This window comes from Passer domesticus, chromosome 3 (assembly GCF_036417665.1).
Source record: "Passer domesticus isolate bPasDom1 chromosome 3, bPasDom1.hap1, whole genome shotgun sequence".
Lineage (NCBI taxonomy): Eukaryota > Metazoa > Chordata > Aves > Passeriformes > Passeridae > Passer > Passer domesticus.
Genome location: NC_087476.1, coordinates 100,955,033 through 100,971,781, shown reverse-complemented (window position 1 = coordinate 100,971,781; position 16,749 = coordinate 100,955,033). Strand labels below are relative to the sequence as shown.

The window sequence follows — 16,749 nt, the reverse complement described above, 5'->3', positions numbered from 1 at the left end:
GAGGCTGAATTACCAAGAGGAGCAGTGGATTTCCTTAGAAACAGATACTGTTTTACATGGTATAGGCCATTTCTTTGCTGAGTGAAAATTGGTATCTTTCTATTTTGGGAATGAACTTCAGGAACTGCTGCTGCTTGGAGCAGTGAAGCACTGGTTCAAGCTACCTGAATACTGTGAAATAGCTTTCATTTGTGGTTCTGAATAGTTAGCCAGGTGGTGCCTTCTTTCTCTCATTGGTCACTTATGAAGTGTCCCAGGCACATCCCAGGATAAGGGTTGAGCCAGGGATTACCTGAGAGCGTGTGACCCCTGCAATTCCACCAGAGAGGATGGCTACCTGCAGACCAGGCACTGAGAGCTGGCCAGCGTGCTCACTGCTGTCTCTGCAAGGTTGAGATGATCAGGGAGCCAGCATGCAGGTGAGGGTGTCATGGCCCAGGTGAGCAGAGAGCCAGACAGGTACAGTCCTGCCTCGGGGTGCACTGGTGCATGGTTGTTGGGCTGTCTGTCCCCAGTTTGATGGCAGTAGCAGCAGGGGTACCATGGGGTCTGTCCTGGGACTCATCCTGTTTAGCACCATTTTCAATGACCTGGAGGAGGCAACAGAAGGCACTTCTGTGGCGTTTGCAGATGACACCATACTGGGGGGACCAGCTGACAGGCAGGAGGGGAGGCTGGAGGAACAGGCCAGCATGGATGCTGTTGGGCATAGATGGGAACAAAGCTGTGCTGCCTCATAAAAGCAGAGGATGTGATACAAAATGTACAGCTCTTTCTCAACCTCCTCCAGCTGTCTTGTTTACAGTGCAGCTTTACTTGTTTGTTGTATTTTGTTTAATCTCTCTTTGCAAGTGATCTACTGGGCATTGACCAGTGCCAAGGGCAAGGAAGCATCACGCTACAGAACTATGCATACTTCAGCTTTCAGTATGTTACTGATTCCCTTCTTGTCCCTCAGGCCTTCATAAATCTCATAAAATCCTTTTCAGATTGAAATCCTACTCTTCCCAAGCTGTAACATGTTTTACAGCATGCATTTCTCTATAGTTATCTTGGTCTCTTGTTGACAGTCTTTAGGTATCAGTTCCTTGGCTGGTAAATATCTTCCTGATTCTTAAATCTATCCACTTGCTTTTGTTCAGAGCAATGCATTGGGACAATAAATTGGCCCACAAGTGCCTGAAACTGCTTAGTTCTTTCTGTCATGCCAGTGTTTCATAATACTGAATCCTGGGAATGTCTTGAAGAAGCCAACACATCTTCCTCACTTGCACATCTCCCAGAAGAGCTGCAAGCTGCCCGGATTTCTCTAGTAAACACACTCAATGGATGTCCTTCCATAAGCAGCGTTCCAGTAGTTCAATAGATTTATTCCAGAATATGAAAATAGTTGTTTCAAATGCCAGTTTTAAGACTTGCAAAATGGAACTATGTACATGCATAAGATGAGAGCATAAATCAGCTCAGTAAAACAGCTTTGTAAATATTTATGAGCCAGGGCTCCTCATTTCACACATTTTACTCCTTCTCTATCCTCATCTTAAGTTTTCACTTGCTTTAGTTTATGGCTGGTAGTTTGGGCTGAGGACCTGACATTGTTAAATTGCTGCCTGTGTTCCCTGCTATTGCATATACCACAATCCTAGACCTTCAGTGACTGCAGGTGAATGCATGATCTATAGAAAGAAACACATTTGCATGGAGGGGCATATTCTGAATTCTGATGGACCCACATTGTGTTGTGTGAAGTTTAGCAGGCACCACATTGATGAACTAAAGCACAGCTTGGAGTTTCCTGCTTGAGCTGCCACCCTTCATTTGGCTGCAGGTGAGGCAGGACCCACGTTTCCTCTTTGTGTGGATATCAGAATGGGGCTGGTTATTCAGAAGGGTGAGGAAAGGAAGATTAAAAAAACAGTTGATAGGATGAAGGATAAAGGTGTGGAATGGCAGAGATGCAAAGCAGCTGTGAAAGAACAGTGGCACAAGAATCAGAGCTGTCAGGATGCAGCAGAAACGATCTAATGGGGCCTACAGAGATGGGTTATCATCTCATGCAAAAATCTTTGTGCCCCTATCACCTTCTCCTGTGGCCATGATCCTTCCCCAGGCATCCTGGCTTTTTGGTGGCACAGAGGAGAGGAAATGACATTTCACTCCTTCCTTTGCAGCAGTCACAGAGGAGAGCAGAAGGATGCAATCATACAGACATTTTCTTTCCAATTCTTACGAAGGTGTGCCTGTGCTCATTATTTCCATTTGTGTCCATATTAGTGCTGGAATTTCTATTACTCTTCATTAATTCACACCAAAATCTCTGCATTTTCTCCCTATTTCACTAGTATCAGATAGCACCATATTGATACAATAATCAGAAACAAATTCTAAAAATAAACCTACTGATAATTTCCTAGTGTTTGTTTGACCAGACCCTTGAAGTTCCTGACTGGTCAGTGGACTGAGATAAGTGCTATCATTTTTCTTCTCTCTTGTCTGCTGGCTTTTCAGCCTTTTTGAACTGCAACCCACAAGGAGGCTGAGCAGGAGGTGCTTGTGGCAATTCAGGATGGATTATTCTCATTGAGGAATTGGCTTCTGCTGTTTCATGAGAGGCTTTGGCAGATCAAAAGCAGTTGCTGCTGAGATCCTGCCAGGCATGCTTTCCATGTATTTCTGTATGTCTTCACTGAAACTGCGTGGGATCAATAGAATAGGGGAATTTGGGTATGAAAACATTTTTCATTATGTTTACACATCCTAATTAGAGATTTATAAGGACAGCCAGATATGCTGCCATTTAAACAATTGCTTGTATTTAATTGTGTTTGCATTTTTATTAGGGAAATATAACAGAGAAATATAACTTATTAATTTACATGCAGACTTATCAGAAGATTTCTGTACATTGTACAAATGTACATCATTTAACGTCTTAGCATGCATTTAATCATATTCCTGCAAATTTAAGTGTCTTCTTGACTGCAGTGGCATCATTCATTAACAGTTACCCTGAACTCTGATGATCATAGGTTTGGCATAAACACAAAAAAATATTTTCTTCAAAAAGTAGACTTTAGAAAGCTTATTGGCAATTCTTCCTGAAGTTGTGACTTATTTTGTATTTTTAGACACTGCTCAAGCACAACTGCTGGTGTACTTGAGGAAAAAAAATGCTCTTTGATCAAGTAGGATATTTGTCTCTGGTGAGCTGTGCTTAAGGCTTTTATTCTTTAATTTGCATAGTCTGTAGTCACTGGCATTCCCCAGGGATCAATACTGGGCCCATTCTTATCCAACTTGTTTATCCGCGGCACAGGAGGCCCCTCAGCCATTTGCTGTGACACTGAACTGGGGGAGTGGCCGATCACCTGAAGGCTCTCCTGCCATTCCGTGGGACCCTGAGAGGCTGGAGAATTGGGCAGAGAGCAGCACAATGGGGCACGTGCAGGGTCCTGCACCTGGGGAGGAAAACCCCAAGTGCCAGCACAAACTGGGGACTGACCTACTGGAGAGAGCTCTGTGGAGAAGGACCTGGGGTTCCCGGTGGATGACAAGTTGTCCATGAGCCAGCAGTGCTCTTATGGCCAGGAGGGCCAATGGTGTCCTGGGGAGCATCGGGAAGAGTGGCCAGCAGGTTGGGGGAGATGATTCAACCCTGGTGAGGACACCTCTAGAATACTGTGTCCAGTTCTGGGCTCCTCAACACAAGAAAGACAAGGAGCAACTGGAAAGGGTCCAATAGAGGGCACAAAGATGATGTGGGGTCTGGAACATCTCCTGTGAGGAGAGACTGCAGGAGCTGGGCCTGTTCATTCTGGAGAAGACTCAGAGGGGATTTCATTCATGCATTTAAACCTCTCAAAGGAGGGTGCCAAGAGGATGGTGCCTGACTCTTTTCAGTTGTACCCAGTGACAGGATGAGGAGCAATGGCCATGAACTAAAACATGAGGAAGAGCTTCTTTCCATTGAAGTTGACAGAGCACTGGAACAGGCCACCCAGAGAAGTCATGAATTCTCCATCTGGAGACATTCAAAACTATCTGGATGAGTTCCTTTGTTAGCTGCTCTAGGTGACCCTGTCTTGATGGGAGGATTGGATGATCTCCAGAGGTCTCTTCCAACCCTAACTATTGTATGATTCTTGTATAGTTAGTAAAAAACTATATAAGGTCTTTTGTAAGTAACTTAACTTCCAAGTGTGTCCCTTCACCTCGTGTTTCCTGATGGCCAGTTCCAGGCAAGTTGCATCCATGGCTTTCTGCAGCCCCCAAGTTGCTTTTTCAAGATATCATGTTCTTCACATCCAGAGCATGGGGCTGGGATACAATCCACATATGATGAGCCAAGGGTCAGTGGAATTTTAAAATGTGAATTAGCCACCATGAACATTTCAAGAGCATCTTGAAAGCAATTAATGATAATACCACTCTCCATCTACTTCCTAGGAAAAAGAGAGGGTCGTTCTGTTTTTTTTTAACAGAACCTCTGTTTCTTTGAAATTAATTAAGAACAGGAATGCATCCTCATACTAGCAGCTACCTTGTGTAGATGAACAAGTCAAGTCTGAGACGTTTCATTGAATGTGCAGAAAGAGTTCTTTTTATGCAACAGGGAAGCATACAAACCCTCAGAGGCAGTGGTCATGATGTTACGTGCCTGCTTTCACTGCAGTCCCCCTCCTTCATCCTGGACAGTCTAGGACTGGGTTCCCTGATGAAGCTTCCTCTTAAAATTATGCCTCTCCAGAGACCAGAGATTGTCAAGGACCTCTGTTTGCAACACTAACTGCAGTAAATGCTATTGTATTATCCAACAGTAGCAAATTAAATAATCCCACTCCCGTCACTTTCTAACAGGATAAAGTTAAAAGCATTCCTCTGGGATAGAGAGTAATAATTTGATAATTCCCCTCAGTATTTCATGCTTCTCAGTATTGCAGCTAATTTTCTCTGAGTACCTTATTAACATTCACAATGACTTTGCAGTCCCACCCTAATAGCTCTCCGCAGAGGCAGTGACTGTGAAGGTGAGAGCTGACAGTGACATGTTTTCCTCTACAGACTGTATTATCCTGGTTTCCATCCACTGAGGGCTGTCCAGCTGATGCGAGTGGGCAAGCTGCAGTACAGTCAAGGCATGGTTCCTCAGGCACTGGAAACCTTGAAACAGGTCAGTATGGTGAAATATTTTTTCTCTATCCCTCTCTCATGCTTCCCCCAAAACTGCTGTGTGATTCCCCCCTTATGCCTTTGAATACTCCTCACCACTTCTTCCACCAGTGGTGCTCCCCAGGCTGCAGCAGGGTGTGGTGATGGGTCACTGTTGCTCAGCACAGCATTTCAGGCACTGACATTCTCTAGCATCAGTCACAGCTAATTACAGTTTGATAGCTCAGAGGTGCCTGGATGAAAAATTGCTATTAGATCTGAAGAGATAAAATTATCTCAGTGCTTCGTATGTTCCTTATTTCTATAGCAAAGTGATTCTGAGAGCAATGAAAGTACAGGAACAGGAGAAGACCTGCAGTTTCTACCCTCCTTATTCCTTGTTGGGTTCTGTGATTTCAGGGTGGAAAACTTGTCTTTAATGTGTGTATTTTATTGTGAGCCACACTGAAATCAACAGGCATGTCCCTTGATCCCTCATGTTTCTTATCATTCATCATCTTTGATCTGGTTTTGCAGCTGTGCTTTGTTAGTTACATTTCAGCTTTAAGCCATCCCTCTTGTACCTGAGCTGACTTTTATATTCATTTCCTTGTACCTCAGGCTCTTGTTTGTCCTGCTGTTATATTGCTGTTAGTGTCATCTTAAGTATATTAAATAATCCCTTTCCATGTGCAACATGTCCTCAGGATGTAGAATCTTGCCTCCCATCTCAAGCCCTCAATCACTGCTGGGGTGCTTTGCTCCCCCTGGAAGATGTGCTGCCTCTAGTTTCCTTCAAAAAGGTCTTTGTTATGGATTGTCCTGTGATCACTTGCCCTGAAGACTCTACATGCTCCATGTGGTTCCCTGTCCTGGCTCTTGGCTCACTTCCAGTTCCTGACACAGCTCCTCGTTGCCTTTGCTGGGTGCTGCCAAAAGTCCCCTGGCCCAGCTACTTGCCTGTGTCTGCTGGGCACAGCAGGCCCAGTTCTGGCACCAGTGTTAGAAAGAAGTGAAGAATTTGGCTCTACATTCCCTTTATTAATGTCCATGCTATATGAAGTGCTTTGTGGCAACTGCTGGGGGTAGAAGGGGATGCGTGTCTCCACTGGAGTTGAGGGAAGGGTGCTTTTCCCCTCCTGGCCAGGTCCCCTGTAAAGATAATATCAGTTATGACTCTCTAGGTATTAGTATTTTGTACTTACCTTTTCTTCAACCAACATATCTCTGTGGTTTTAACATCTGAATAATGATGCAAGCTGAATACTTTTCATATGTTGAAGAAATAAATTAGTATTAATATGATGCTACTCTTGCTAAATCTTGGTATAATTTAAATCTTCACTTGACGTATTTTACTTAAATTATAGCCAATTCTGATCATTATAAAGCAGACAGAAGAAGAGTAATCAATTCTATTTTTATGTATTATTCAGAAGTATGTCATATATCTGTCATGTGCCAGCTAATCCCTCTGGCATTTTCCCCAAAATATTGATAATTTCCAAATATTCAGACTTTGCCTTTTAGCAATGGAATGAGACTCCAGTCAGAGGAGCTTCTGTTTTCATTGACACTGCTACAATAATATCAACAGGCATTGTTCTAATTGCATTTCTAATGTGATACTGCATTAGATGAAACTGGAGCGAATTCCCCTGGACACAAAGGAATGCTGCTGGTCAGTGAAGGTGGACATTGCAATGGGGATTCATGTGTTTTTGGCGAAGAAGCTGACCACTGCAAACCAGATGGCTACACTATGATCCTTTGGAAACTGAGCAATGCCTAACACAGAAACCTTTTCTAGGCTGTGACCTCCTCTTTTTCTGCAAAGGGACATTAAGGTGCTGCTTGCCCTTCTGTGTCATACTTCAGTGAGCCTCTAACAGAGGCTCCAAGCCACTGGTGCTCCACAAGGACACAGCAAGTGCTTTACAACTGAGGTATAGCATCCTGTCGTGGCTTTGCCTATTCCCTATTCAGCCTCCCCTTTTTCACCCAAGTGTGGGACAAGGCGAGACTGAGCTCCCACTCCCTGGGAGCACAGCTGAGAGGAGGAAGAACTTCTTGTCATCCTGATTCTCCGTGTAACTTCTTCAGATGAGCTCTGCAACTGATTCACTTCCTTGCTTTCTATACCAGAACAAATTAGAGGAAGATATAATTCCCAGTTTGTTGTGACTAAAGGATGTGATTCCTAATATTACTCAGATAATGTCCTAGAGTTATATGAGAACACAATTTGCTCCTTTGTGGTTAGATGTGTCAACAGAGCATGCCACATGCTCAGAGCAGAAAGTCGATTACCTTCTCTGCTTCATTACTCTTCTTAATACACTCTGACACTGAATAGCAGCACCCTGTTGGAACCCTCGTCTAATTTCACTGTGGCATTAGGAAGAAGGATATGGAAGGTGCAGAGGAATCGGGATCTGAGTGGAATTCACTCACATATAAATCCTGTTTAATCAGGCACAGCCTCAGAGCTGCTGGGGATTGACAGCCTCTCTACAGCAGATACACGGTCTGTTAAGACCAGTAGATCTCACTTGGCTCTGCAGCCCAGCCCTCACTGCTGCTCTCTGTGCCACAAAAAAATGAATCACTATCCTAACCACCTTGCTCTTAGGGCCCTATGGGTTTGGCTCTCTGCCCTGCACCCCTGAAGAAGGTTTAAATAATGTGGAGGGCTATAAGTTGCCCATCAGAAAGAAATCACCCCCTAAACTTATATTAGGCCCTGCAGAATCTTATTTGCTAGATTTGAAATAGAAGTTTTACAGAGAGGCAATCCTCCTCTGGAATGAAAACTAAAGGTAGTATTTTACAACCAACATATTATTTTTAAATTTTATACATATATGAAAGATCTAATAGCGGATAGATTGAGTTATAGATCTGGAAAGCTTTTGTCAGCAAAAGACAGGAACTGGAGCCCAATCTGAAAAACAATTTGAAGTGCCTGGCATGGCATGGTCATGGGAGTACTTTTGTCCTCCATGAGCTGATGGGTACAGCTGTCTTGTCTCATAAACATCTACAACAGGTACTGTATGACTTCCCTTCTTATATAATTCCCTGTTGTGGAGGCAAAAAGCACAGAAATGGGGTAAAATCCTTCCCAGGTCTCATAGGAACACTGAAGAAGTCCCTTCTCTAGGTGTTTGCATCAAACACTGAGTTGTTTACCAGCTGTCATTGGTAGTATTCCTGTGCCTGCTTTAACAACCTGTACTCTTCAATCAAGAGAGATGGAAAACCACAGATACTCCCTCTGAAATACTAGCCTACACTTCCTGCCACGGTGGCACATGGCCATTTGCTTCTCCTTTCCCTGTGACAGAGCTGGGCCATCCTGCACCTGCCCACGGTTCCCCAGAGCCATGTCCATGGGCATCCTGTTCCATCCCTGTGCAAATCAGCCACAAACACATGCACTGCTCCTCGTTTACATTCATGGAGCAGCAGCCTTGCCTCTGCTCTAATGGGGTTTATATTCTTCAGGGTGTGGCTGCTGACACCGTGGCCATTGTAACTTTTCATAATTAGATTTTTTCATTTGGCTGGGAGGGAGACCACACAGACCACACGAATCTGCCCAGCCTCCGCTCTGCTGGTGAGCTGTGGGATTGAGAGCAGGGCAGTGGGCAGAGAGCCCATGTGTTCCTGCTTCTGTCCAGTAAACTGTTCATTGCACTGGAGCTGAAATGATTCCTTTTTGCACTGACCTTTGCCAAAAGAGCTATATAGTCTAATACCAGTTGAATTTAGGGATTACTCATCGCTGTTCTAACTTTGATGAAGCTGGTTCTGACTCGTGCAGCAGTGCATGACAGAGTACATTGCATAAGAATTATTTCCTGAAAGGAAACAAAAGGATAACGACTGAGTGCTTTTGTCCACCATACTTATGAAAGAAGTGGAAAGAAAATGTTAGAGGGGGGAGAAAGGCAGCAATGGTAGCATTAACTCAATATTAGGTTTGATATTAAGGATTGTTGGTTTTTAATGGAGGTATATCTATACAGACATCTCTGGCTGTGCATCTCGGTGTCATGGTCCAAGTCCATCACAATGAACCTGACCACTATCCTGTAGTGGGGCTGAAGATCCAGGTCAGCTGCCCCAGGACTGTCACTCAGATGTATCCAGATGCACAGCTCTTAGCATACATCATTCACAAGAAATCCATCAGCTTTCTAGGACAGGGCATGCAAGCACTGTGCCCCAATATGTCAGGATCCAGGGCCAGTTCACCCAGCCACTTAGCTCTAGGCTGATCCTGTCCCCTTCTAGTTAGTCTGGGGGCAGCTGCATGTTGCAAAAATTTCATATTTCTGATTTTGTTTCACATTTCTTTGCCATTTCTAAAAGCAATGAAAGTTTTTCCATTGTTCTTTTTAACTGTGTAAATTACATCATTTAGTAGTATCATTTAGCAGTTTTTCAGTATGCTTCAAAAATTTACACAGTTTTTAGAGCTCCTTGCTCACTATGATTTGTTTTGACTGATATTTCAACTTGTTCTTTCAATCTTGTGCTGCCTCCCTCTTTTAAGAATTAGCAAATTTGATGCAAAAATAAACTGTGCTGGAATTTCCATATGCCTGCCAGTCTTCATAATTTGGAAGTAGACTTTCATTCATTCCACAAAAGTATATATTTACTTTTGACTATCCAATTTAAATGAAGCCTCTTCCTCAACATTTCTTCCCCAAGAAGAAATGCTGAAATTCAAAGCAAATTTACCTGAGTTTTGTCAGCTACTGGACAGGGAACCCTTTGAAACATAGGCTGCATTTAGTTTTTTGCAATTCTTCAGTTTAGAATGATGAAAAATCTCCGATCTTTTCTCCTGCCAGTACACTACTAGCTCCCTTGTTCTAGCTTCAGAAGTGCTGAATCAGCTTCCATCTAGGACTTCCCTCCTTGCAGGAGGAATTTAATAGAGAAAGAAGCAGAAATGCCATATGAAAAATGATGATCTAAACAGAACCTGGGCAAAGAGCATTGCAGACATACATGTGGCAGGAAATCAGCAATACTACAGGCAATATCAGCAAGCATAAATTAGCCAAGCAGCGGAAGATGACAAACATACAGAGAAAATAGTCCCTGGCAAAAGCAGCAAAGACCCATTCCCCTGCATGCCCTTTAGTGAGACTATTAATGTGCTCATTTGTTTGATGCTATGTATAGTTGGTCCTAATAAAGTTAAGGTACTTTATTCCATGGGTTAAGCATTAATCCATTTCTATTTCTACAGGACTTTCAAAAACATCACAGTCATCTTTTAAATAATGTATCAAAATCTTGGGTGCTGTAGTTGACCAATCTTGAAACAGCCTTCTGTCTCAGTGCAAAATTATCTCTCTCTGCTGTTCCATACACCCAGTTGTGCAACATATTTGTGGGGTTTAACACCTAGGAATAATGTGTCAATGCCTCCTTCTTTGTCAAGGACAAATCACCATGCACTTTAGCATGCTTCACTCCTATTTCAGCCATGCCATGCATTCAAGTCCCCAGGTGCCAGCCACTTGAGGACCAGTTCTAGCACCCCACCCTGCTCCAGGGTCCAGCCCCTTTGCATGGTCTGCACAATGACTAACGTGCCCCTTTTTGTTCTTTCCTACAGGCCTATAATATTATGAAGGTGACCCATGGGACAGATCACAGCCTGATGAAAGTCTTGATGGAGTTAAAGGAAGAGTATGAGGCCATGATGAGAATACAGTGAAGATAATCTCTAGTCTGGAAAACAAAATATTCAAGGACAAAGATGTTGTTTTTTATTTAATTGTGAAGGTTCTCAATGGTTTTAGTGTCTTTTTTATAGGTCCTATTTGCTTTACAAAAAGGTTTCATATTAGTTTTGCTGTATGGTCTGAATTGAGTGGGTGTTTGGCAGAATTCCTGTAATTTTCAGAGGTTTTTTTGTATCATCAATCATCAGTCTTATTGACAATAACTAAAAACCTAATTATTTGATTCTAAGTATTGGCAAAATGCATACAGAGTCTTCATCAGTTACAAAGTGATCTAATTCCACTGATATCAGCAGTCATTTTTTTATTACTTTTATGAATTGCTGGCATCCGTTTATGCCAGCAATTAGGAATCTCTTGTCAGACACATTATAAATTAAGAGAATATACTTTTTTCCCTTTGCCTTGCCCTTTGGTATGGTTTCCGAAAGCCTGATCCAGTGCTCTTTGACATCAAATAAGTTTCCTGTTGTTTTATATTAGTTTTTCTTCCCTCCCAATAGATCTGCAGGGCTTTGTCTGTCTTCTTCTTCCATTTCATACCTTATAATATTGAATATTAAAATGGATTAAATAAAAAATTTTGTCATGGGTGGAAATTGCTTACTCTGCTTTTCCCCATTTTGCCATCTTCAAGAGTTTCTCATTTCATTACAGTTTTAAGAACTGATATTTGGACCTGTGAGTTTTCAGTGCTATGGCTTCTAGAGCTTTCTGAGTCTGTGGATTTTGAATGTCACATCCCCAAAAAGAGAAGGCCAGAGACCTACAGATGAACACGTCATCCCTGGGGAAGACAAGGATGTCTTGGAAAGAACGGGCACACTATTTCCCCATGCGGATCAGCAAGAGACTTGTTCTTGCCAGAGCTGTTTACTACCATTTTTTAACACAGAAATAAATATTAACAAAAGCCAGTATTTATGAGGGACATTGAAACTTAAATAATTTAAGGCCTTTGAAAGTATTGCTTCAGGTGTGTCACTCCTTTAACAATTTATTGCTGCTACTCCAGCCATGACTGTTACTTCATTAATCCATCGTTGTTGTAAAGTCAGGCTTTTTTCACACCAGTAACCTGACACCATTAATTATTACAAGATGAGAACACATTTAAAAAGAAAATGAACACTCTGGGCGTAATTTACAGCCATGGCACACGAATGCCAGGGCTGAGGAAGATATCTCCTTTCAAGACGTTTGAATTTGTTCCAGCGTTTGGAGCATTCACTTGCCCGGCAGTAATGTGCAGGCAATAACCTCTGAAATGCAGTGCATTTCTGGAGTACCTAGCATGGCTTGCTGCCAGAGGCCAGGTCATATCAGCCACCCAAGAAGTGCAGTAATCCTCACAGAAATTCACTGCTTGGCTGGGTCTTCCTGCTATTATAAAAAGGAAATTGTCTGGGGGAAAAGGTCAGACCTTTGCATTTATTGGGAGTTTTGACAAATTACTGATGGACAACCAGACTTCAAAGTCTATTTTCTGGTTTTAAATGGGCACATGCATATTGGAATTTTCATTATTTTTGTGTAAAGATCATGCTTATGTTATCTTGTATTTACATATGTGGTACTAAGATTTGCAGATGGAGGGGCCTTCAGAATCTAAGGTCAGGTGATGCATTAGTTTGTGCAGCATATCCTGGGAGACAGCCCAGAAGCTCTCATGCATGCAGACACATCTGCAGGTATGAAGTGCAGCACTGTTTGCTGGGGCTTCGGCTACAAGGACACCTCAACAGTCCAAGGTAGGAGCTGGGGGATAGGCAGTCACCTGCTCTTGTATGAGAACAGCTACTTTACAGCAAGCTAAAACCTCTACCTGTGCTGGGGCCTTCTCTCTTCTCTGGGAAGACACTTAGAGGTAAGGTACAAAGGAAACAGTTCAGTGACAGACTGATGGGAAACAGAGAAGGAACATGCTGTTGGCTGTGGAGTGTCACACAGCAGCTGTGCTGCCATGAGTGCAGAGCTGTTGGAAATCCATCCACAGCCCCAGTACTCAATTCAAGAAACTGCATAGGCACCAGGATCCTCAGTATGGGGAGCATAACCTATGATTTCTATTAATTACTATTGATGCAAAACTTCTTTCAGCTTGGTCAAGGCAAGAGTCACATTTTCTGGTTGTTTTCAATAGTTTACTGAGCAATTTCCCTTGGAGATTCCCATGCACTAACACCACCAGCAGTGCTGCAGGGGAGGTTGTTGTGGGCAGATTTTTTTCTCTTGGTGGTCCTGCTTCAGTCTATTTTCTGCAGAGAATGCTGGTCTGTGATTGTGGAGGGATTTACCTGAATGTATTATTTGAAAGTGTGGCAGCAAGCAAGGGTGCCAGGGAGGAGGCAACTTTAGATAAGCACTCATTTCAAATCAAGTAATATTATCTTTGCACAGACATCATGTTTCAGTTTTCATGAATAATATCTGTCAAATTTCTCAGGTGCTGGTATTAGTGGTAAGATAAAGATGCTAAAGTCAGAAAGAGGCAGACTGCAACATTATCTGTAATGCTGGCAGGTTTGCTGCTTGATTCCCACAGGTTGGAGGCTTTTCTGGTGCCTTTTGGAAAGCAGTGGTTACTTGAGTTCACCTCAAGTTTTAGGAATGCATTTTGCCTTACTTGTGTTTTTTCACTCTCCCTTAAATTACTCCAGGAAAAACAATGTTAGATTGCACTCAGAGGCAGCAGAATCACACTGTGTGTTTGGAAGAAAAACAGTAGCAGAACACAGGGAAAAAACCTTGGGGAATGATACCGTTTTGCTAAGAATAACTGATTACAGTTGAAAAGAACATTTGTCTTAAACAAAAAAAAAAAAAAAAAGCTCCCTAAACTCTTATTTCTTTAAGAATGGCATAATTCTCTGTATCCATGCCCCTCAAGGGTGCTGACCAGAAGCTGGAAGTAAAAACTCTCTGAGACCTTGGCAAACAGTCTATTATGCAGTGCATAGCAGAGATAGTAGAAAGTAAAAGAAAAGCAGTGAAGGAAAACACAGTAAACCATTTTTTTAGAGCTTTGACCTCTTTGACTCTGTCAACCTGTGTGTGAAGTCTATCATGCATGGGTTTATGCCAAGAACACTCTCCCACTGCTCAGCCTTTTTTCTGCTTCTCATTGTAACCCTCTTCCCTGATAGCTAGGTTTTTAAGTGAGCTTTTCTTACACTTGTTTTTTTTTATAGAGCATGTTTATGAAATACAGAGGCTATTTCCCCACACAGTATATTTCAAGCTGTCCCTGGCCACTGCAAAGCTCTTAATGAACAGAGCTCCATTTTTCACAGAGGTTGTGCCAATTATGAGGATTTTTTTCCTGAATCAGAATTAAACCTCCCATAAGACAAGAAGGAGGAAGGTCTTACAATTATGGACATGGAGTTCTGGCGTGGCTTCTCTGCTGCACCAGAAATTGTATCTGACCTTGGGTAAATCAGACACGGTTAGACACCCATACTTGAGTTTCCTTATTGTTGATTCTTGGAAAATAATGACAAGAGAAAGGGAAAAGGAAAAGGAAAAGGAAAAGGAAAAGGAAAAGGAAAAGGAAAAGGAAAAGGAAAAGGAAAAGGAAAAGGAAAAGGAAAAGGAAAGAAAAGAGAAAAGAAGAAAAGAAAAGAAAGAAAAGAAAAGAAAAGAAAAGAAAAGAAAAGAAAAGAAAAGAAAAGAAAAGAAAAGAAAAGAAAAGAAAAGAAAAGAAAAGAAAAGAAAAGAAAAGAAAAAAGAAAAGAGAGAAAAAAAAGGAAACTGGCTATGACTCTTTCAATAACTCTGCCTCACATGAATATGTCCAAATTTATGTCAGAAGTGTAGCAACATGGCAGTGTCTGTGTTACAGCCTTGCCATCGCTGGCTGTGGTGGCACAGGTGGGAATGGCATCATTGTAGTTGTCATAACTGCAGGTATTGCACTGAGAGTTCCTCCACATCTGAGTGCCAAACATGGGCAGAGAGCTGTGAGCTGCTCCTGTCTGTGCTGTACCTGCTCCAAATAGACAAAGCTTTGTTTCCACCCATGGAGTTTCAACAACATCTAAAGAAAAAAATGCAAAGCAAGTGCTTTTCTTTATTTCAGACCAAAGCCATGACAGAGTTCCTCTTTTCCTTTTCTATTTTATTCTTATTCAGATTACTATTTTCTCTTTCCTTTCAATGTACATTTTTCCAAACAAAACTCCTTTCCTTTTTTGCAAATTTAATTAGCCTGAAAATAGATTTGTTATGGCTCTTTTATAAAGGGCACCCTACAAGAACATCGAAGTGTGAATTTTCCTTGCCCTAAGCAAAAGGAAAAGGAGTGCACCTTATCTGAAAGTCTCTGGTCTGCAATTCTTGCCATTTAGCAAAATGGTTTCTGTTTATCCCCTCAGCAGTGATATGTAAGCCAGGCCTATGTCATCCCTGTTAATATTTCCTGGGGAAAGCTCAATGTTTTTATTTGCTCTGCACTTCTGATCAACATGGACAAATCAATTCTAACTCCATCGTTTTTTAGACTTCTTGTAGGTTTTAATAAGAACCTTAGAGATTCCCTCCCCCCATATAAAAGAATAACTCAGGCCTAGTAATTAGGCTTCATACAGTCACTGCTCACACCGAGGAACCTAACAGGTTCTTTATAGTTCCCAGGAGACCAATTAACCTTCTTTTAAATATATCTCTATATAGCCACCGAGACAGGCACACAGAGAAATGCATACACACAACAAGCTTTTCAGCAGTCTCAGATGCTTCAGCTCCTTATTAACCAAATTCTGATGGGGTTTATGGTAAGAGGGCAGGGCTGAAGCATCCTGCCTGAGTTCCTTTTAACTCTAAAGATAACTAAATCAGGACAGACCACAATCTCTTCTAATTTCTTTGCCCCCAGGACAGGAGGAAGAGAATAATCATGCAGCTTCTTCCATGCCTTAAGTTCCCCTACATCTCTTGGGGTGGGGCAGGCACCACTTGCTGGTCCCATTACCTGCTCCCTAAGGTACCAGCTGAGGAGCCTGCTCTCCCAACTCTGCTTCAGTTAAGGGCTGGTCTAGTGGGGCTGACAAGATGAGGAAAGAGCAGTGATTTCTTCCTCCTCCCCTCCAATTCAGCAGCTCTGATTCCCAGTCCCAGCGGCTCTGAATAGGAAGGTGGCAAATTTACATATGTCTTGAAGGAAAACTGCACTTTAAATCACAGGTGATCCCTCTTGACAATTCCACTTGACTTTTAGAGCAAGAGCCAGGAGACAGTAATAGAGAAGGGTGTCTGATGAGAAAATTAGCAGAGTACCACTCTTCCCCTCCCCCAGGCCCTGTGCACTGCTCTGAGCAGTTCTTGCCTATTTACTCTTAATGAAGCTCCTTTTAATGAAGTATTTCTTGTGCTGTCTTCCTGTTCCTGCCTCTCCTTGTGGTGCTGAGAATCCCATGATAAAACAGGTAGAGAAGAGGCCTGATCCTCCCTGTTCTGTCCCTTGGGGACACCCAGGTGATGTGTTACGAAGCCCTGGAGCTGCCATCTCTCCCACCAGCAGCAGCACACTGCAAGAACCCAAAGGGAGGGATAGAAAGGCTGTTGTACTCTTGGATGGAATTTCAGTTATCACACTGCAGAAGGGAGGAATTGCTCTCCATACCTATAGTGGCAGCCACACAGCTGAGGGACAGCTGGTAGTCTGGGAAGTGGAGCAGAAGGGATCACAGAAGCACAGAATCAGCTGAGCTGGAGGGACCCTCAAGGATCATTGAGTAAAACTCCTGGCCCTGCACAGCACCATCCCTGAGAGTTACACCATGTGCCTGAGAGTGTCACTGCTGGGGGTTTGCCTCTGCTCTTCCCATTC

General features: G+C 42.7%; 1 protein-coding gene across 11 annotated transcripts in view; it reads left to right on the top strand.

Moving 5' to 3' along the window:
- The window catches only part of SMYD3 (SET and MYND domain containing 3), a 377,228-nt gene extending 365,639 nt beyond the window's left edge, over positions 1 to 11,589 (top strand). For all 11 annotated transcript variants that reach the window (XM_064414707.1, XM_064414708.1, XM_064414714.1 and 8 more), the window contains 2 exons: positions 5,062 to 5,170; positions 10,790 to 11,589. In XM_064414707.1, the coding sequence (XP_064270777.1) occupies positions 5,062 to 5,170; positions 10,790 to 10,891 (211 nt within the window). In that variant the 3' untranslated portion in view covers positions 10,892 to 11,589. The remainder of the gene's footprint in view (positions 1 to 5,061; positions 5,171 to 10,789) is intronic.
- Positions 11,590 to 16,749: the final 5,160 nt, after the last annotated feature.